At 41.5% G+C, this 21413-nt stretch overlaps 1 protein-coding gene across 12 annotated transcripts in view; it reads right to left on the bottom strand.

Moving 5' to 3' along the window:
• The window catches only part of tnk2b (tyrosine kinase, non-receptor, 2b), a 244249-nt gene that overhangs the window by 87460 nt on the left and 135376 nt on the right, over positions 1-21413 (bottom strand). For 10 of the 12 annotated variants that reach the window (XM_072255152.1, XM_072255156.1, XM_072255157.1 and 7 more), the window contains exon 2: positions 6008-6185. In XM_072255152.1, the coding sequence (XP_072111253.1) occupies positions 6008-6170 (163 nt within the window). In that variant the 5' untranslated portion in view covers positions 6171-6185. The remainder of the gene's footprint in view (positions 1-6007; positions 6186-21413) is intronic. The other 2 variants (XM_072255150.1, XM_072255149.1) reach the window with 1 other exon arrangement.

Below are 21413 nucleotides of genomic sequence, written 5' to 3'. Positions count from 1 at the left end.
CCCTGGGGAAGAAGCGCTGGCTATCCACTCTATCTATTCCTCTTAATATCTTGTACACCTCTATCATGTCTCCTCTCACCCTCCTTCTCTCCAAAGAGTAAAGCCCTAGCTCCCTTAATCTCTGATCATAATGCATACTCTCTAAACCAGGCAGCATCCTGGTAAATCTCCTCTGCACCCTTTCCAATGCTTCCACATCCTTTGGGTGATTTAAGTACAGATCAGAATGAAATGGTCAGGGTGTCAGATAGAAGATGAGGGACCAGCTGGTTCAGCTCACCGCTGCAAGGTTTATTCATCTCTGTGTTAAACTGAGTGCTTCCTGCAACTAATGGGTTTCTGAGTTGGTTGCAGTGATGGCTGGTTTTGTGGCTGTGGACTCAATTTCATGAACTTCTGAACTGAGTGTCATTTGCTTATTTTTATTATTTGCACGATCTGTTTTTGTTTTTCTGCACATTGGGTGTTTGACGGTCTTTGCTTTAATGAGTTCTATTGAGTTTCTTTGTTTTGTGGCTCCCTGAAAGGAAATAAGTCTCAAGGTTATATGTAGTATACATACTTTAATAATTAATGTATTTTGAAATGTCACTCTGCTCCTTAAGAAGGGAGGCAGGCAAAATACAGGAAATTACAGGTCAGTCAGACAGACATCAGTGTTTCACATAATGTTGGAGTCTATTATTGAGGATGATGTTTCAGGGTATTTGGGAAAAGAATATAAAAGAAAGAAGATAATGCTGAGGCTTTATAAGACACAAGTCAGGTCACACTTGGAGTACTGTCACAGTTTTGGGCCCCATATCTCAGAAAGGATATGTTGTCTTTGGAGAGAGCCCAGAGGACGCTCACAAAGATGATTCTAGGAACGAACGGGTTAACATATGAGGAGCGCTTGGGAGTTTTGAGCCTCTACTGAATAGAATTTAGAAGAATGTGGGGGGGAATCTCACTGAAACCTACCGAATGTTGAAAGGGCTAGATAGGGTACATGTGGAGAGAATATTTCCAAAGATGGCGGTATCCTGAACTAGAGGGCACAGCCTTAAAATTGAGGAGTAACCCTTTAGAACAGAGGTACGAAGGAATTTTTTTTAGCCAGAGAGTAGTGAATCTGTGGAATGCTCTGCCACAGACTGCGGTGGAGTCCAGGTCCGTGGGTATATTTGAGGTGGAAGTTGATAGTTTCCTGATCAGTCAGGGCATCAAAGGATATGGTGAGAAGGCAGATGGATAGGTTGAGTCGGATCTGGGATCAGCCACGATGGAATGTCAGAGTAAACTCAATGGGTTGAATGGCCTAATTCTGCTCCTACGTCTTATGCTTCTTCCAAACTTTCCCTTCCTGTTATATTTACCTCATTCGCGGCACATAGAACCAGTTCGAGAAGAACTCAATTTACATTACATACTAGGTCTTGCATTGCAAATAACTGAGATGCTGAAGGTGTTAAATGTACAACAGAATTCATTTTCTAATTATGTTATAAAATGAAGTATCAAATACTCATCTAGCCCAAACCTTAAGATACCAGTGAGTAAGAGATGGAGTCAAAGTGAATTCTGATTGTGCAATTGAAACAACATGGAAAACAACAATTCGCAACAACAGTGCAACTGACCACTACCTTCCAGCTGGATCGGAACATGCCCATACTTTGTTGTCTTCACCGACACATGAACGTAATTTGAACAAAGCCTGTAATGCAGGAAGCTATGCAGTTGCTCTGAGTCTTAGACAGTCAAAGGATTTTGAAAGCATCTGCCATATTTGGACCAATTATATTTTCTGCACAGGTGTCTCCAAAATATTTTACTTGTTCCTCACAATCATTTTTCACAAAGCTCTTGCCCTGATCGAATACATTTCCCACACCCCTGCTCTCAACCCCTCCTCTCTGGATGAGTGCTTTGATCTAAACCAATAGTTGTGGGATCACTGAGCTCCATCTATTGCTTGCTGTTATTCTGCACGTAACATGATGTTGCAACTTCACCAAGCTGACATCTCATTTCTAGGTATGCCAAGTGTCATTCCTGGAATGGCTTGCACTCCCCATCATCTGGTTTAATTATTAAAATGGCGACAGACCTACTGCACATTCAACCGTGAAGTTACAGATATGCACCTCACCATATCCATGAGCTGCATTCTAAAATCAACAGTGAGAGCAAATCCAGGCCCAGTTTCTGTTCCACTGCTCCTGGAAAAGCCCTTCTTTCTCTTCAGGATATAAACCCAAGTTAATCTAATTTTCACAACTCCAGGTATAAAAAAGCAAAACAGTTCAGAGGGGATTATTAAATTATTTTTAGAAGATTACTCTCACTATTGAGTAAGCAACAGAGCTTTTGGATAAATTACCTTTTGTACACTCTCAACAAATGTTCACCTGGACAGTGAGCACATTCATGGTGCACAGATATTTAACAATGAACTTGCAGAATAATTATCACAACAAAATAGTCAAAAAGTCTATACAGTGGGAACCTTTTGGATAATTTATTATCCACAAAAGGTTCAAAACATTCTAAAATATGCTCACAAATAGGTACTTCCTTATCATCTGGTTTCCAAAAACTATAAATTATTTAGAGATACAATAGAGTAACAGGTTCTTCTGACCCAGCGAGCCCGTGCTGTCCAAATACACCCACGTGACCAATTTACTAAGGTTACTGTCTGCATGTCTTTGGAATGCAGAAGGAAACTAGAGCACTCAGAGGCCCACATGGTCATAGGGAGAACATACAAACTACTTACAGACAGCAACCGAATTGAACCCAGGTCACTGGCGCTATAATTGCATTGTGCTAACGTGTTGCCTCTAATAGCCACATATCATGTAAATAGCATCTGGCACAACTCACATGCTCAGATTTACTTTCACATCAACTTAATTCTGTCAGACTTTTATGTTATCACCAAATGTGAAGGTCATCTACTGCAGAAACCCTAATCTTAATTATCTGTCATGACAAAAATACCAAAACCCTGTACATCAACCTGAAAAAGATTCTGTATAGGAAATGAATGTTTTTGCTGAATCATATTTGGGTAGCAGCAGATGAATGGCATTATCTCATTTTATTAAATGGGTTTCACGTCAAGATTTTTAAAATAATGAAAGCAAGATTGCGTTTTAATGTCTGAGCTGACCAGGGGTGCAGAGCTAGCCGGACAGCACCTCTTCAGTGAGCAGGGTCAAAACTGTCCTACGGTGTTGCCTGTACAGAATCAGCACATCATCTCTGTGTGGGTTTTCCTTAAGTACTTTGCTTTCCTTCAAAAAGCCAAAGATGTGTTAGTTGGTAGGTTTATTAGCCATTATAAAGTTCAAAGTAAATTTATTATCAAAGTACATACAGTGGCATGCAAAAGACCGGGCAAAATTTCTGTTACTGTGAATAGCTAAGCGAGTAAAAGATGAACTGATTTCCGAAAGGCATAAAGTTAAAGATGACACATTTCTTTAATATTTTAAGAAAACTTTTTTTATTTCCATCTTTTACAGTTTCAAATTAACAAAAAAGAAAAAGGGCCCGAAGCAAAAGTCTGGGCACCCTGCATGGCAGTACTTAGTAACACCCCCTTTGGCAAGTATCAATGCTTCTTGTAGCCAGCTAAGAGTCTTTCAATTCTTGTTTGGGGGATTTTCGCCCATTCTTTCTTGCAAAAGGCTTCTAGTTCTGTGAGATTCTTGGGCCGTCTTGCATGCACTGCTCTTCTGAGGTCTATCCACAGATCCTCGATGACGCTTAGATCAGGGGACTGTGAGGGCCATGGCAAAACCTTCAGCTTGCGCCTCTTGAGGTGGTCCATTGTGGATTTTGAGGTGTGTTTAGGCTCATCATCCTGTTGTAGAAACTGTCCTCTTTTCATCTTCGGCTTTCTTTTTCCAGACAGTGTGATGTTTGCTTCCAGAATTTGCTGGTATTTAATTGAATTCATTCTTCCCTCTACTGGTAAATGTTCCCCGTGTCACCAGCTGCAACACAAGCCCAAAGGACGATCAATCCACCCCTGTACCTAACAGTTGGAGAGGGGTTCTTTTCATGAAATTCTGCACCCTTTTTTCTCCAAACATATCTTTGCTCATTGTGGCCAGAAAGTTCTATTCAAAAGGTTCAAAGGAACATCTAAACAAGCCTGATGCATTTTGGAAACAAGTCCTGTGGGCTGATGAAGTTAAAATAGAACTTTTTAGCCGCAATGAGCAAAGGTATGTTTGGAGGAAAAAAGGGTGCAGAATTTCATGAAAAGAACACCTCGCCAACTGCTAAGCACGGGGGTGGATCGATCATGCTTTGGGCTTGTGTTGCAGCCAGTGGCACAGGGAACATTTGACTGATAGAGGGAAGAATGAATTCAATTAAATACCAGCAAATTCTGGAAGCAAACATCACACTGTCTGTAAAAAAGCCGAAGATGAAAAGAGGATGCCTTCTACAACAGGATAATGAGCCTAAACACACCTCAAAATCCACAATGGACTACCTCAAGAGGCGCAAGCTGAAGGTTTTGTCATGGCCCTCACAGTCCCCCGACCTAAACATCATTGAGAATCTGTGGATGGACCTTAAAAGAGCAGTGCATGCAAGACGATCCAAGAATCTCACAGAACTAGAAGCCTTTTGCAAGGATTGAAAGACTCTTAGCTGGCTACAAAAAGCACTTACAAGCTGTGGTACTTGCCAAAGGGGGTGTTACTAAGTACTGCCATGCAGGGTGCCCAAATTTTTGCTTTAGACCCTCTTCCTTTTTTGTTATTTTGAAACTGTAAAAGATGGAAATAAAAAAGGTTTTCTTGCTTAAAATATTAAAGAAATGTGTCATCTTTAACTTTATGCCTTTTGGAAATCAGTTCATCTTTTACTCGCTTAGCTATTCACAGTAACAGAAATTTTGACCAGGGGTGCCCAAACTTTTGCATGTCACTGTATGTGTCATCTTATAAAACCTTGAGATTCATTTTTATGCAGGCATAGACAATAAATCCAATAACTATAATATAATCAATGAACTACCGCACCAACAGGGTAAACAACTAGTGTGCAACAGACAACAAATTGTGCAATTACAAAGAGAATTTAAAAAATAATAATAATAAATAAATAAGCAATAAATAGAGAATATGGGATGAAGAGTTTTAGAAAGTGAATCTATAAGTTGTGGGAACATTTCAGTAATGGGGCAAGAGAAGCTGAGTGGTTAACCCCTCTGATTCAGGAGCCTAATGGTCAAGGGGTGACAACTGTCCCTGAGCCTGGTGGTGAGAGTCCTGAGGCTCCTGTACCTTCCTCGTGATGGCAGAAGGAAAAAGTGAGCATTACGTGGGTAGTGGTGGAGGTCTCTCATGACCGATGCTGCTTTCCTGTGACAACGCTCCACGTGGATGTGCTCAAAGGTGGTGAGGGCTTTACCTGTGATGGACTGGGCTATATCCACTACTTTTTGTAGGATTTTCCATTCAAGGGCATTGGTGTTTCCATAGCAGGCTGTGATGCAGCCAGTCAATATACCCTCCACCTCACATCTATAAAAGTTTTTAGAAATTGCCTCTAGTGCATAGATGAGAGATACAATCTGGGTAAATTGGATGGAGTCCCAGGTCAGTAAGTTACAGAAACTATTAGTGAATGAACACCAGTGTTTTGGATGAGATATGCCCAGTAATAGAGTACTGGAACTGTCAACTGGGGACATATTAAAGCTACTTAAATGGAAGCAGACAGTATAACTGGTGGAGTGATTTTTAGGTCTGATGTACCTGACAGCTTCAAAAAAAAAGTGTCTCATACTACCTCATTCTACATTTTTCAAATATTCCAAAATATTTGAAAATGTAAATGTAAATTTGAAAAAGTGGAAAATTTGAAAATATTCCACTGATAGTGACTTGAGTGGATACTGTTTTTTTTAAAAAAAACTTTCAACACTCTCAACATTTCTGAGCTATTTTTGCATTGGTAAAATTCTAAAGTTAATGAAAAGCTCTTTCCTTACCAGGACGGCCCATTCCAATTTTTTCAAGATCCTCATTTTTCACATAGTCAAAGTGAGAGAGCCGGGTAACATTGAGATCATCACGGATGCGAAGGAAATACTGTTGCAACTGCACCTCTGTGAGGAGTTCAAGAAGCCACTCTGTTCCCTCATCCGACTGCATGCTCCCACTGAGCTTCTGGAAGAGAGACACAAACAGATCAGAATGCTGGCTAGAAATACAACGTGACACAGAGGAAAATGTAGGATCACGCTCGCAAAAAAAATGCATTACTCAATGAAAAACATATTGCAATAAATATAGAATCTGGATAGTTAATTTGCAAACTGTATTACAAATGCAAACAAGGGACTCTTGTCACACAAATGTGTCATGCCCATTGTATTGCTAGGTAGCTCTGAAAGACTGTTGGAACTGGTTTTTACGTTGGCATTAGCACTGATAAGACTGATTAGAATACCCTGAAGCAATTTACCTCAGCAGTGTAATTCCCCTAAATGATAACGGAAATCAATACTTCTCCAAATAATGGAGTTTCCAGTTCAATACTCCAGTCCCCTAAGCAAAGAAAACAACATCCATCATCAAAGATCCCACCATCTGGCCCTATCATCATTTCACAGTTATCATCGGGCAGGAGATACCAAAAAAACACCAGACTCAAGAACAGCTCTTTCACTTCCAACCATTCAGTTCATGGATCAACTGGCAAAATCTAAATCACTACAGTTTAGCAATACTCTGAACACTTTTCACTAAAATGGACTTTCTTGCTGTAATTCAATAGGTTTCAATAGGTACATTTAATAGAAACATAGAAAACCTACAGCACAATACTGGCTCTTTGGCCCACAATGCTCTGCTGAACATGTACTTACTTTAGAAATTACCTCGGGTTACCCATAGCCCTCTATTTTTCTAAGCTCCATGTACCTATCCAGGAGTCTCTTAGAAGACCCTATTGTACTCGCCTCCACCACCGTTGCCAGCAGCCCATTCCACGCACTCACTACTCTCTGCATAAAAAAAACTTACCCCTAACATCTCCTCTGTACCTACTCCCAAGCACCTTAAAACTGTGCCCTCTCGTGTTAGTCATTTCAGCCCTGGGAAAAAGTCTCTGATTATCCACACGATCAATGCGTCTCATTATCTTATACACCTCTATCAGGTCACCTCTCATCCTCCGTCACTCCATGGAGAAAAGGCCAAGTTCATCAACCTATTCTCATAAGGCATGCTTCCCAATCCAGGCAACATCCTTGTAAATCTCCTCTGCACCCTTTCTATATAGTTTCCACATCCTGCCTGTAGTGATGTCACCAGAACTGAGCACAGTACTCAAAGTGGGGTCTGACCAGGGTCCTATACAGCTGTAATATTACCTCTCGGCTCTTGAGCTCAATCCCACGGTCGATGAAGGCCAATACACTATATGCCTTCTTAACCACAAAGTCAACCAGTACAGTACTCCAAGTGGGGTCTGACCAGGGTCTTATATAGCTGTAACAATGTCAGAGAAATGTATACAATACACATCCCGAAATTCTTTTTCTTCGCAAACATCCACGAGAACAGAAGACTGCCCCAAAGAATGAATGACAGTTAAAAGTTAGAACCCCAAAGCCCTACCTCCCAGCTCTCCCCTCCCACGCACAAGCAGCAGCAAGGCTACGACCCCCACCACCCCCGCCAGCAAAAAAGCATCGGCACCCTCCAAGCACTCAAGCGTGCAGCAAGCATCAATAAAGACACAGGCTTGAAGTACCCCAAAAATACTCGTTCACCTGATAATTTGACATGCCACATGCTCGCTATCTCCCTAAAAGATATGTCCCTGTTTCACAGCAAGATGGGAGACATAACAAACAACTCGCTGATTTACGACATTAAAAGTCCGTTGTGTCGCTTTTTCTTGAGCTCTGCACCCAGAGAGTTGGCACCAGAAAGACGCAGCTCTCTAGACACACAACCCCTGGCAGCTAACCTGCTACTCCTGATGTTCCATGCTCTCTCATGATGCTTCAGTCAGGGGCACCAGCCTAGAATCAGCACGTCCCCAGAGCCACGAAAATCTGGAACCGCGAAGGCGCACTCGCCTTCTAGGCTACGTCCTTGAGATACCAAAAAGTGACACCGGTTGTGAGGCCCTGGGAGCGGGTCCTGGTTGTGTTTTATTATTTAATTATTAATGTTAAATGCATATCTTTTCCTTGTGAATGAGACTTATATGATACTGCTGTAATTAAGTTTTCATTGTACCTGTGCATACTTGCACATGACATCAAACTCAACTTTGGTCGCTTCTCAAAGGATGTGGAACTTACTTTGAACATAGAGTAATAAACATTAAAACATACATTAATAAACCAGCATTTGTACCTTGTAGTATTATTGCTTTCCTCTGTTATCTTATGCTTACAAAGGTGCAATACAAATGACAGATTTCTTCCTGAGAAGAAAAGGGAGACTGCAGATGCTGGAATCTGGAACAAAAAGCAGAATGCTGGAAGCACTCAGCAGGTTAAGCAGCATCCGTGGAAGCAAAAGATGTAAGCCAATCTTTTGGGTGAAGATCCTGCATGAGGACTTAGAGGGAAGAGGAAAGATTGCCTGTATATTAAGCACATGTACTGAAGAATGACATGGGTCTGAGGTAACAAGTCTTGGCAAGGTCATTTTGCTGGAGCAGAAAAGAAACAGAAACTACTGAGGGAGAACAGTGAGAGCGAGAAAGAGAAAGAGAAATTAACAGATGTCCCATCATAAGAGTGGATTAAAACCACTTCAAAGTGGGCATCCCTATAAGAGAATTTGCAATGGAGTAGTAGTATGAAGACAAAAGTAGTACTGAAACAAAAAGGAAATTATTATAAGAATTCTAGGCAAAGCAGCATCTGTGGAGGTAAAAGGTGTAGCCATCTTAATTTTGAGAAGGGAAATGTAGCTTGGAACTGAACTACCCTTTGCACAAGAGTGTCAATTGCACTGTATCATCATGTCTTGTTTCACAACTTCTTTATAGCCAATTTTCTCATCAATGTTCCTTTATTCGCGAAGATAGCAACAATTTTGATGACTTGATTCTACTTTGCCATTACTCTGCCAGCACCATGTCCACTTTATTGTGCGAACCCAACAAGTATCTATGGAATTGTTTAATTCTGGAGTTCATCATAGCTTCACCAAACCATGTTAAAACCTACATTTCAATCAACAATAGAAGTGCACGGATGTTATGCTATCTTGATTCCTGATATTCACAGAGTAACAGGATATAATTCTGGGCAATTACTTTCAATGACTCTTTCCAAATCAAGAGCAATGAAAAACAAAGCAAAATCCCTTTCCTCAGTGCCAATTTTACCTCACTTGAATCTAACAAAACTGTTTTTTTGGTTCAGTTTAATTAATGGCACCCAGTAAAGGCAGACTTCTGAATTTTGCATACATTCACTTGTATTACTGTGATCACAATCCAAAATAAATTTGGTATATGAAGCTACAGTTTCAAAGCAACTTCTGTGTAAAATGTGATTCAAACTAATTTTACCAAGTCAAAAACCATTTCTTATCCAACTGGATATAACCGCTGTCCCGCTGGGACATTCCACGACATGTACGTCATTTTAATTTGACAGCAGCTAATGCATAAACACAATAATAGAGTTTTGGAACCTGCTGTACACATTCTGAATTTAATTTCTTTAATGCACAGGTTAAGCACAAAAGGTGGCTAAGAGCTTTCACTGAGTAAGTCACAACTTGCCTCCAAGCTTCCCATGTGCAGAGAGTTATGAACTCAGGACTTAGGGTCCATGCTTCTTTTGGCTGCTCCAGTTAGAAATGTTCCACTGTGGATAACAAACCAAAGTTATGACTAACACATTTTTTCATTTATTGGTATTGGCACAAATTACATAAGCTATTTTTTTTTCTGCAGAGTGCTTTTTTTTTTGCTTTAAATATTTTCTGAAAGTTGTTTTTTCCCCTGCTGTAAAGGCCACACATTCTCCTGCTGCGAGAAGGGAGACACTGTCTGGGCCAAAGAGAGAGCCACAAAAGATGTCACTCAGAATTTTGATTTTCTTCCTTTCCTGAAGTTACTGGCTGATTATGGCTTCTGATAATCAGAAAAACAACAACGGAAAACAAATTATATTTGTCGCCAGGCCAGCTACCAAATCACAAGATTTGGTAACTAATCTATGATTGTGAATGATTGAAAAAGCAGGAAGAAGAGTTCAACAGCTAATACTAAAGACTATTACATTTGACCCAAAATGTCTACATCACTCTGTTGAACTGCATTTCCATGTGCAATTCCATGTGCTCCAGTATTACTACATCCCTCCACTATGATGCTGCAGTAGCTTACAAAATTAATGCTGGTGTTGGCAAGCTAGTGAATACCTTTACTCACTCCAAAACAAAATAACTTTAATGAAAGTGAACATAAAAGTAAAACAGCCAAAAGAAAATTTCAGCAAGAAGTGAGCACCTGAAATGAAATATCTTTATTGTCATTGCATAGTACAATTCGTCATGCACCAATACAGTGAAAATGATTTTGCAACTCCCATTACCAATACTATAAAACAATAAAATAAATAAACAATAAATAAAATCAAGTAACCAGCCAGTACAACCAGCAACCATAAAACCAGTATTAAAGTAGCAATATAACAAATTTATGGATGATGCTTGATCGATTGGTTCAGAGCAATTATAGCTCTGGAGAAAAAGCTATTTTTCAGTCTGGGATTTGGGATTTGGAAATTCTTGTCAGTTTTAGGTTTTTGTTTGAATATCTTCAGTTCAATTAACTTTTTAAATCTCTGCATGTCACTCTTCCTCTTTATGACTGGCTGGCATTAGCAGAGCAGTTCACATCTTCTTCACTCAACCTCAATTGCTGTCCCAAAGATTGAGAAAAGGTTATTCGTAATCACAATGACAAGGTTTATATGGCAGTCTAAACACACAAATCCAAAACTAACATTTTCCAATATCATGCTGTGGAAGTTGCAGTAAGGGAAGGGTTAACATAATTTCCAGGCAAAGATAGATTGCAAATAGAGAGCAAACAGCCCAAGCAAGAAAGGACTTTGAAGAGCATTGCTTCCCTTTACACACCAGGGATCTAGAGATTGGTAAGTAATCCGAAGTACACACACTTACAAAAGGACAATTGCTTTACTAACTCCAAAGTATCATCAGTTGTCAGCTTGTAGTTTCTATCGACTTTTAATACCTGTGTGTCCACTATGCTCCAAGCGAGGAACCCTGGAGCACATCCTCAGCGGCTGCGCAAGGGCACTTGGTGAGGGACGATACCAATAGAGGCATGATCAGCTTCTGAAGCTGTCAGCTCAGGAGTTGAGTGGGCGAAGCAGTCCCGAAGCCCCCAAGCAAGCCATTGCCTTTGTCAGAGCTGGGGAGCAGCCAATACCTGCCAAAAGAACATCTGCAGGCATCCTGACCTCTGCAAGGGACTGGCAGATGTTGGCGGACCTCGAACAGCAGCTCCAGTTCCCCAACCATATCGCAGCCACCACCCTGCGACCAGATATTGTCCTTGTGTCTGAGTCTACTAAGCAAGTGGTGCTGCTGGAGCTGACAGTCCCATGGGAAGATGGCTTGGAAGGGGCCTTTGAAAGAAAGCTCTCCAAGTACGCAGGACTGGTCAGCAACTGTCAGCAGGCTGGATGGAGAGCGAGGTGTCTCCCAGTGGAGGTTTGTTGTAGGAGATTCGTAGCCCTTTCCTTAGCTAGAGCCTTCAGCAATTTGGGCATCGAGGGACAGAGGAAGAAGAGAGCCATCTGCAGTACCACCGATGTGGCAGAGAGGGCCTCAAGATGGCTGTGGCTCAAAAGAGGGGAGCCATGGAGTCATAAGTAGCTCGCTAGCTGGACACAAGCTGGGGTTTGATCAGTCCCGGCTGGGTCACCTGGAGGAGGGTGTATGATATTGAAAGACCTGAAACACCCGATGATTCCAGGAACATCATTGAAAATGTGTCCAGAGGCATCAATAAATGTATGTACACAGCTGAATGGTGACTGTTCTTGCAAGTAAGGAATTCAAATACACAGTTTACCAAATGGTCAATATCAGTAACAGCTAGGCAATTCCATATAAAAATGGCATTTCTCCATTTAGAATTCAAAAGAGTGCGTTGACAGGGGCCATGCTATTCTCTTGTGGGGCCAGTTGTTTTAGATCGGTGACAATAATGCTAACCTGCAGTTGGCTGACTAAAATTTTGGAGCAAAGTGATATTGGTTTTATTTAACTTCCCCTTTTAACCCATTTTCTTTCTACAACCATTTTTACTGACCTTTGCAAACTCTGTCAAAAGTGGGTAAGGTGATTTGGAATACACTGAGTGGCCACTTTATTATGTACACCTGCTCATGAATGCAAGTATCTACTTAGCCAATCATGTGACAGCAACTGAATGCACAAAAGTACGAACATTGTTAAGATTTCAGTTGTTGTTTACACTAAACATCAAAATGGGTAAGAAATATGATCCAAGTGAACTGACAGGAAGATGATGGTAACTCAAATAATCACGCATTATAACAGTAGTGTAAAGAAAAGCATCTCTGAATGCACAACAGACCAAACCTTGTGGATGGGCTACAGCAGAAGAAGACCACGAATATACACTCAGTGGCCATTTTATTACGTAGAGGAAGGGCCAAATAACCTAGGTCCATTAACACGCCATTGTATCTGATCAAACCACCACCTTATAACCTTGTTTAATTCTCAGGAAATAAGAAGTGATTAGACAACGGGGTGACCCGTTGGGGCACCCTTTGAGAGAAGGGTAGTGCAGTCTGATATGACCAGAATGAACATTAAATCTTCCTGAATGCTATTGGTATCGCTTTGCTTTGGAAACTGAAGTAGAAAACCTAAGTTTATTAAAGAGGAACGACACGTAGCAAAGCAAATATAGCTCCTCATTTAACGAAGGATACTTTTGATGGCATCATTTCTGGTTTATCTTGTGCCTCTCGTTGTCATTCTGGAGACGTGCATGCCTCTCCTCCACTGTCTATTCTCCATTCTTTTTTTTGTCCTGACTCTTTGATTCTGGAGTCGTGCGGCCCTGGCCTTATCCGATTCTTGTTCTCTCCCTTTCCTTGCTGCTTCCTGACGATGTTTGGTATCATCTCTTGACCATAATGTTCCCCTTCCCTTTCCATGCAGCATAATTAGGCTGACCATTTTTTTTTCTACCCTAATGCTGGATAGAAGTTACGAAGCACTAACACCAAGGATGCTGACTATTCTTGATGATGAGATTGACGCTTTCCTAAATGGATGTCATATAGTCACCACTGTCCTTTGACTACAGCAAAGGGTTTTACGGGTGTCTTGAAGTATGTCATTACAATAAGATTTAATTATCTCTTATTGATGGGTGGCAGTTAGATCTGTCCCAATCCTGCACATGCTGATGGTGATTAGCAGAAGGTGACCCCTTGAAATAGAGCTGCCCTGCCCTTTTGCTCCGGTAGGTGTCGCTGCTGAGGCTGGCCATGCTAGGCAGTCGCGTCCCGATTTGCATGATGGCGGATCGGCTCTCGGGTGAAAGCAAGCCTGTTGATTTTGGCAAATGAGCAATTTTATACGAATATATAATCCTGAACTTTGCCTGCATTCTGTAAGTTAGCTCATTTTAATTCGATATAGCCAAAAAAAGTGCCGCTGTAACGCACCGTTTGTGCTAACTGGAGGTCACAAACAGACAGACAGAGCATGAGAGTTTCAGTATATAGACAGTATTGCACTCGACAACAGTAAATGGCTTAAAATGGCTTTTGCAACAGCTAGTTTTGAAAAAGAAACTACTATCCCCACTAGATTTCTACCAAACGGCTGCTATGACTACAACTACTTAGATCAATTGACACAACTCCGAAGGAGCCAGGGAACACAACTAATTATAGTTTATAAATTTATAATACTTTGCATCACAAGAATTGCAACAGAACAAAATAGATGTAAACATTAAAAATGTTAATAGCAGCTCTGCAAGCACAAGTACTACACCTGCTGATACACCTCCTCCCTCACGTCCATTCAGAGCCCCACACAGTCCCTCCAGGTGAGGCAACACTTCACCTGCAAATCTGCTGGGGTCACCTGTTGTGTCCGGATATCCCAATGCAGCATCTTCCACATTGGTGAAAACTGCCGTAAATTGGGAAACTGCTTCATTGAGCACCTCTGCTCCAAATGCCAAAAGCTGAACTTCCCGATGGCTGAACATTTTAATTTTGATTCCCATTCCTGTTCCAAAATATCAGTTCACGGCCTCCTCTTGTGCCTAGATGAGGCTACCCTCAGGTGGAGGAGCAACACCTTATATTCCGTCTGGGTAGCCTCCAACCTGATGGCATATCACTTTCTGCTTCCAGTAAAAACAATTTTCTCTCCCCCTCTCCTCTTTTTCTATTCCCCACTCTGGCCTCTTACCTTTTCTCACCTACCTATCACTTCCCCTGGGTCCTCTCCTCCGTCCCTTCTCCTATAGTTCACTTTCCTCTTCAATCAGATTCCTTCCTCTCCAACCCTTTGTTTTCCAACCCACCTGGCTTCACTTATCACCTTCTAGCCACCCTCCCTCCTCTCGCCCACCTTTTTATTCTGGCATCTTGAAAGGCATGGACAGAGTGGATGTGGCAAAGTTGTTCCTCATGATGGGGGAGTCTAGTACGAGAGGGCATGACTTAAGGACTGAAGGGCGCCCAATCAGAACAGAAATGCGGAGATATTTTTTTTAGCCAGAGGGTGGTGAATCTATGGAATTTGTTGCCACGGGTGGCAGTGGAGGCCAAGTCATTGGATGTATTTAAGGTTGATAGGTTGATAGGTATCTGAGCAGCCAGGGCATCAAAAGTTATAGTGAGAAGGCAGGGGAGTGGGACTAAATGGGAGAATGGATCAGCTCATGATAAAATGGCGGAGCAGACTCAATGGGCCGAGTGGCCGACTTCTGCTCCTTCGTCTTATGGTCTTATTTTTCCCCCTTCCTTTTCAGTCCTGAAGAAGGGACTCTGCCTGAGACGTCAAATATTTATTCTTTTCCATAGATGCTGCCTGACCTGCAGAGTTCCTCCAGCATTTTGTGTGCGCTGTTTTGGATTTTCAGTGTCTGCAGACTCTTGTGTTAAAAGTCCTCAAAGGACATTTCCTTAAAGACTTAAATAAACAAAGTTCCTGATCTGACACACTAAATCTTCTGAATATTGTGATTTTTTAAAAAATCTGTTGCATATACGTGATTTTGCTGATTTTTTGAAGTGAAATAGTAAATCAACTAGAACCATCAATGCTTATTTCTGTAAAAACTTTGCAACAGTGGACACAGAACCTGTAGAAGTGAAGCAAAACAGCATTAAGGTCATGGACAATATACGGATTAATGATGAGAAGGCGCTCCCTGTCTTGAGGCACATTAGGGTGAATAAATCTCCAGGGCTTGACAAGGTGTACCTCAGTCCTCATGGGTAGCAAGTGCAGAAATTGTAGGGGCCCCAGCAGAGGTATTTAAAAAAACCGTCGGTGAGGTGCCAGAGAATGGGACGATAGCTATTGTTCCATTGCTTAAGAAAAGCTCTATGAATAAACTAGGAAATTACAGGGCAGTGAGCCTGACATCAGCAGAACCATAGAACACTACAGCACAGGAACCAGGCCATTTGGTCCTTCTAGTCTGTGCCAAAACTTTATTCCGCTAGTCCCACTGACCTGCACCCAGTCCATAACCCTCCAGACCGCTCCCATCCATGTACCTATCCAATTTATTCTTAAAACTTAAGAGTGAGCCCGCATTTACGTCAGTTTGCAGCTCCTTCCACACTCCCACCACTCTCTGAGTAAAGAAGTTCCCCCTAAACCTTTCCCCTTTCACCCTAAAGCCATGTCCTCTCGTATTTATCTCACCTAATCTAAGTGGAAAGAGCCTATTCACATTTATTCTGTCTATACCCCTCATAATTTTGTAAACCTCCATCAAATCTCCCCTCATTCTTCTACGCTCCAAGGAATAAAGTCCTAACCTGTTTAATCTTTCCCTGTAACTCAACTCCTGAAGACCCGGCAACATCCTAGTAAATCTTCTCTGCACTCTTTCAATCTTACTGTAGTTGGTTAAGTTAATGTAAGGTATTCTGAGGGGTCAGATATACAAGTATTTGGATAGACAAGGACTGATTAGGGATCATCAACATGGCTTTGTGGTAGCTTATGTCTAACCAATCTTAAAAGAGTTTTTTTGAGGAAGTTACAAGGAAAGTTGATGAAGGCAAGGCAGTGGATGACATCTACATTGACTTTAACAAGACCCTTGGCAAAGTTCAACATGGTAAGTGGGTCATGCAACACACACAAAACGCTGGAGGAACTCTGCAGGCCAGGCAGCATCTATGGAAAACAGTACAATTGACGCTTCGGGCCAAGACCCTTCATCGGGACGGGATAAAAAAAGATGAGTCTGTTAGAAGGGGTGGGGGGAGGGGAGGAAGAAACAAAAGATGATAGGTGATACTTGGGGAGGGGCAGAGAGGTGAAGTGAAGAGCTGGGAATTTGATTGGTTAAAGAGTTACAGGGCTGAAGAAGGGGGAATCCGATAGGAGGGGGAAAAAAAGGCCTGGAAAGAAGAAAAAGGGGGAGGAGCTCTAGGGGGAGTTGATGGGCAGGTAACGAGATAAGGTGAGATTGGGAAATGGGGAATGGTGAAGTTGGGGAGAGTGGTGGCATTACCGGAAGTTCAAGAAATCCATGTTCATGCCATCAGGTTGGAGGCTACCCAGATGGAATACAAGCTGTTGCTCCTCCAACCTGAGTGTACCCTCATCACGACAGTAGAGGATTGGCACGTCTGAATGAGAATGGGAAGTGGAATTCAAATAGGTGGCCAGTCAGAGATCCCACTTTTTCTGGCGGACGGAGAGTAGGTGCTTGGCAAAGATGTCTCCCCATCTATGTCAGGTCTGACCAACACGCAAGAGGCCATGCCAGGAGCACTAGATACAGTAGATGACCCAATACACTCACAGGTGATGTGTCACCTCACTAGAAGAACTTTTTGGGGCTCTAAATGGTAATAAGGGAGGAGGTATAGAGGCAGGTGTAGCACTTGTTCCACTCGCAAGGATAAGTGCCAGAAGGGAAAACAGTGACAAATGGACAAGGGAGTCACATAGGGAGTGACCCCTGTGGAAAGAAGAAAGTGGAGGGGGGGTGGTTAGTTGTGCTGGTGGTGGGATCCCCTTGGAAATGGTGTAAGTTACAGAGAATGTGCAGGATGCAGAAACTGGTGGAGGGGTAGGTGAGGACAAGAGGAACCCTATCCCTAGTGGAGCAGCGGTTGCGTAGGGTAAGATCAGACATGTACAAAATGGAAGAGGTGCAGTTGAGGGCAGAGTTGATGGTGGAGGAAGGGAAGCCCTTTTCAGAATCAGAATCAGGTTTATTATCACCAGCATGTGATGTGAAATTTGTTAACTTAGCAGCAGCAGTTCAATGCAATACATAATCTAGCAGAGAAAAAATAATAATAAATAAAATAAAACATAAGAATAAATAAACATGTAAATTACGTATATTGAATATCTTCGAAGGAGGTCAAGAAAGTTCAGTTGTTTGACATTCAGAATGAGTTAGTAAATTGGATTTGACTTTGGGTGTGTGGGAGAAGCCAGAGAGTAATGGTAGGTGGTTGTCTCTCTGACTGGAGGCCTGGGACTAGTGGAGTCCTGCAAAGATCAGTGCTGTTTGTCATTTATATCAGTGATCTTGTTGGTAATGTGGAAAATGGGATCAACAACTTTGTGGATGATACCAAGTCTGAGGTGGAATGACAGCGAGGAAGGCAATCAAAGTGTGCAGTGGATCTGGACTTGCTAGAAAAATGGGCTAAAAATTGCCCATGGAATTTAATGCAGACAGGTGTGAGGTGTTGCACTTTGGGAGGACAAACCAGGGTAGGACTTACACAGTGAACAGTCAGGCACAGAGGAGTGCAGTAGAACATAAAGATCTAGGAATGCAGATCCATAATTCCTTGAAAGTGGAGTCACAGGTAAACAAGGTCATAAGAAGAGCTTTTGGCACATTGGCCTTCATAAAATCAAAGTATTGAGTACAGGAGTTGTGATGCTATGTTGAAGTTGTATGAGACATTGGCGAGGCGTAATTTGGAGTAAAGTGTACAGCTCTGGTTATCTATCTACAGTTTGTCAGTAAGACTGAAGGAGTGCAGAGAAAATTGACAAAGGTGGTACCAGGACTTTATTCCCTGAAGTGTAGGAGAATGAAGGGAGATTTACAATGACCAGTAACCTACCCGGTACTTCTTTGGAATGTAGGAGGAAAATGGAACATCTAGGGAAAACCCAGGCATTCCACACAAAGGACATGCAGAGACTACTTATACAAGATGCTGGAATTAAACTCTGACTTCTCAAGCTGTAATAGCATTGCACTAACTGCTACACCATTAAGGGTGAATGCTGAAAAGTTTAAGGGGAAAATGAGAGGAAAGTTTTTCACTCAAGGGCAGTGAGAGTGTGGAATGAGCTGCCAGTGGAAGTGAGAGAAAGGGATTCAATTTCAGCATTTCAGAGAAGCTGGATAAGTATATGAATGGGATAGATATGGAGGCTATGGTCCAGGTTGAGCAATGGGATTAGTCAAACTAATAGTTTGGCATGGATTAGAGGGATCAAAGTGCCTGCTTCTGTGCTGAAATGTTCTATAACGCGATTACAGCGCCAAATTTGCTTTAAAGATGTTTATACATTAGAAATGCATTTGGACAAAATTGTTTTGCAGGATATTTAAATTAAATTCTATAATGGAACATATATTATACAAGATCCAGTCAGGATGTTGCACAATGGGGTAAAATGATAGGAAGCAACACTTATTACTTGATAACTGTAGGAAGAGTTGAGGTAATGAGTCTGTAAAATATACTCATATTATTGCCCTCGGAATTAGTCCAACTTCTGTCCCACAGAATCAGGTTTAATATCACTGACAAATGTCACGAAATTTGTTGTTCTGCAGCATAATTACATTGCAGTGCACAATTAAAAAAACTATAAATTACAACAATGAATATATTTAAATAAGTAGTGCAAAAAGAAAGCTAAAATGCAAATAGTGAGGTTGTGCATATGGGTTTCACCGTCCATTCAGAAATCCGATTGTGGAGGAGAAGAGGCTGTCCCTGAAATGTTAAGTGTGCATCTTAAGACTCCTGTACCTCCTCCTTGAGGGTAGCAATGAGATGAGGGCATGTCCTGGGTGATGGGGGTCCTTGATGATGGATGCTGCCCTTTTGAGTCATCACCTTTGAAGGTGTCCTGGATACTGGGGAAGCCCATGACGGAGCCGGCTGAGTTTACAACTAGTTGCACCTTCTTCCAATCCTGTGCAGTGGCCCTTCCATAGCAGACAGTGAAGCAGCCAGTTAAAATGCTCTCCATGGTATATTTGTAGAAAGCTGCGAGAGTCTTTGGTGACATACCAATTCTCCTGAAATTCCTAATGAAATACAGCCATTGTCATGCCTTCTTTGTAACTGCATCAATGCACTGGGCCCAGGATAGACCTTCAAAGGTGTTAACACCCAGGAACTTGTAATTGGTCATCCTTTCCACTGTTCATCCCTTGATGAGGACGGGTATGATTTCAGACTGGCTTGCATCAAGAGCTACCTGAGTTTGCTACTTCTCTATTGCACTTCCCTACAGTGGAAAGTGTCTTCCTATTTTAAATAGAAAAGTCCACAAAAATGCTATGACAGCTTCTTAAACCCAGATTTCCCAGCTGCCAATAAGCTAAAAAAAAAACTGGATATCTCCAATGTTCACAATTAAAATAATACTTTAAACAATTAAATTAACTCAATAACAAAATGTGAATGTATCCGAATACATCTTTCTCTTGAAGCCATCACTTGCCATCCAAATGACTGGAACTGATGAACTTGATGGCAGGCATTCTACCATAATTGCCAAGAAACTGCAGTTAGCTGGCTCTTGGCTACTGGGATTAATCAGGTCAAACTTTGGAGCAAAATCGTTAGATGTTATTATTTGGAATATTTACATTCACTCAAGTGATTCATCCACTATGGTAGTGTAGTGGTTAGTATGATGCTGTAACAACTCGAAGCATTAAGGTTTGGAGTTCAATCCTGGTGTCCTCTACAACGAGTTTATCCGTCCTCTCCATGGAACACATGCTGCTCCAGTTTCCTCACATAGGCCAAAAACGTACCGGTTAGTAGGTGAATTGTCCGCGATTAGGCTAGGGTTAATAATCTTGGGATTGCTGGGCAGCGTGGCTCAAAAGCCAGAAGGACCTTTTCCACACTGCATCTCCAAATAAATAAAATGCTGTGCACGACTGCTGTAGCCAAAACCACCCTCCTATCAAATTCTCCAGAAGGTGTCGACAGATGTTCTGCCCCTCTATGCATGTTAATGTCATTAGTGTGTGTTCTCCACTGACAAAATAGGAAGGAGGGTGGGGAAGGAAGAGGAAATGAAATTGTGAGAAAGGATAGAGTAGACAGTCTGACATGATGTTACAGCTGGTGTAAATGTCATCTCTCTGTAACCAGACCCTGAGATAAATCATCTGCTTCTATAAATTTAGGGACTTTGAAATCAGGACAGGCTGACACACAGCAGGATGTGGAGTGTAGGTTACAGACATCTCATGAAAAGGTACATAAGATCATGCCTCATCAGCAATCCAAATACTGAATACACCAGACCCAGTTAAATATTATCCCCACAGTCAGTCTGAAGATTTCTGCCTTAAACAGTCACTTGTTTTAAACAGTTTCTTGTTTCAAACATTCTCTTTTAACACAAACTCAGGGCTGGAACACTAGGCTTTAATTAATCTATCTCTGCTGGCCTGGAGATTAAAGTCATCGTGCACCAAACTAAAATAACCAAACATCCTGAATGCTTCAATATCTGGACAGAATTTCCTGTTCTAACCACAATCAAAATTAAAAGGCAAATTAAATTAAGTTTTAAAACTGGTGCAGTCAGAAATCTGAAGAATGCAAATATCTTATAAAAAGATAACAGATTACAGAACTGGATACAAGGCTGACAAACATCCTTCAGTGCAGATTATTGCATAGTTATGAACAGTATTTGAGTATGAAAGTTTGACCATGGGTAGATTAAAATTGACAAGGTTAACAGTTATGAAGGTTCATACCATCTTCTTCACTAGTTTTACTTGTTCTAACTTTGCTTTCCAGCAACTACATAGCAATCAGGTTTCAGGAATCCAATGGTGTTAAAAAATATATATATTACACCTCTAATACAACCGCCATCTTAGTC

The sequence above is a fragment of the Mobula birostris genome, chromosome 4 (genome assembly GCF_030028105.1).
Source record: "Mobula birostris isolate sMobBir1 chromosome 4, sMobBir1.hap1, whole genome shotgun sequence".
In the NCBI taxonomy this organism is placed as follows: domain Eukaryota; kingdom Metazoa; phylum Chordata; class Chondrichthyes; order Myliobatiformes; family Myliobatidae; genus Mobula; species Mobula birostris.
This window is presented reverse-complemented; position numbering and strand designations above follow the sequence as displayed.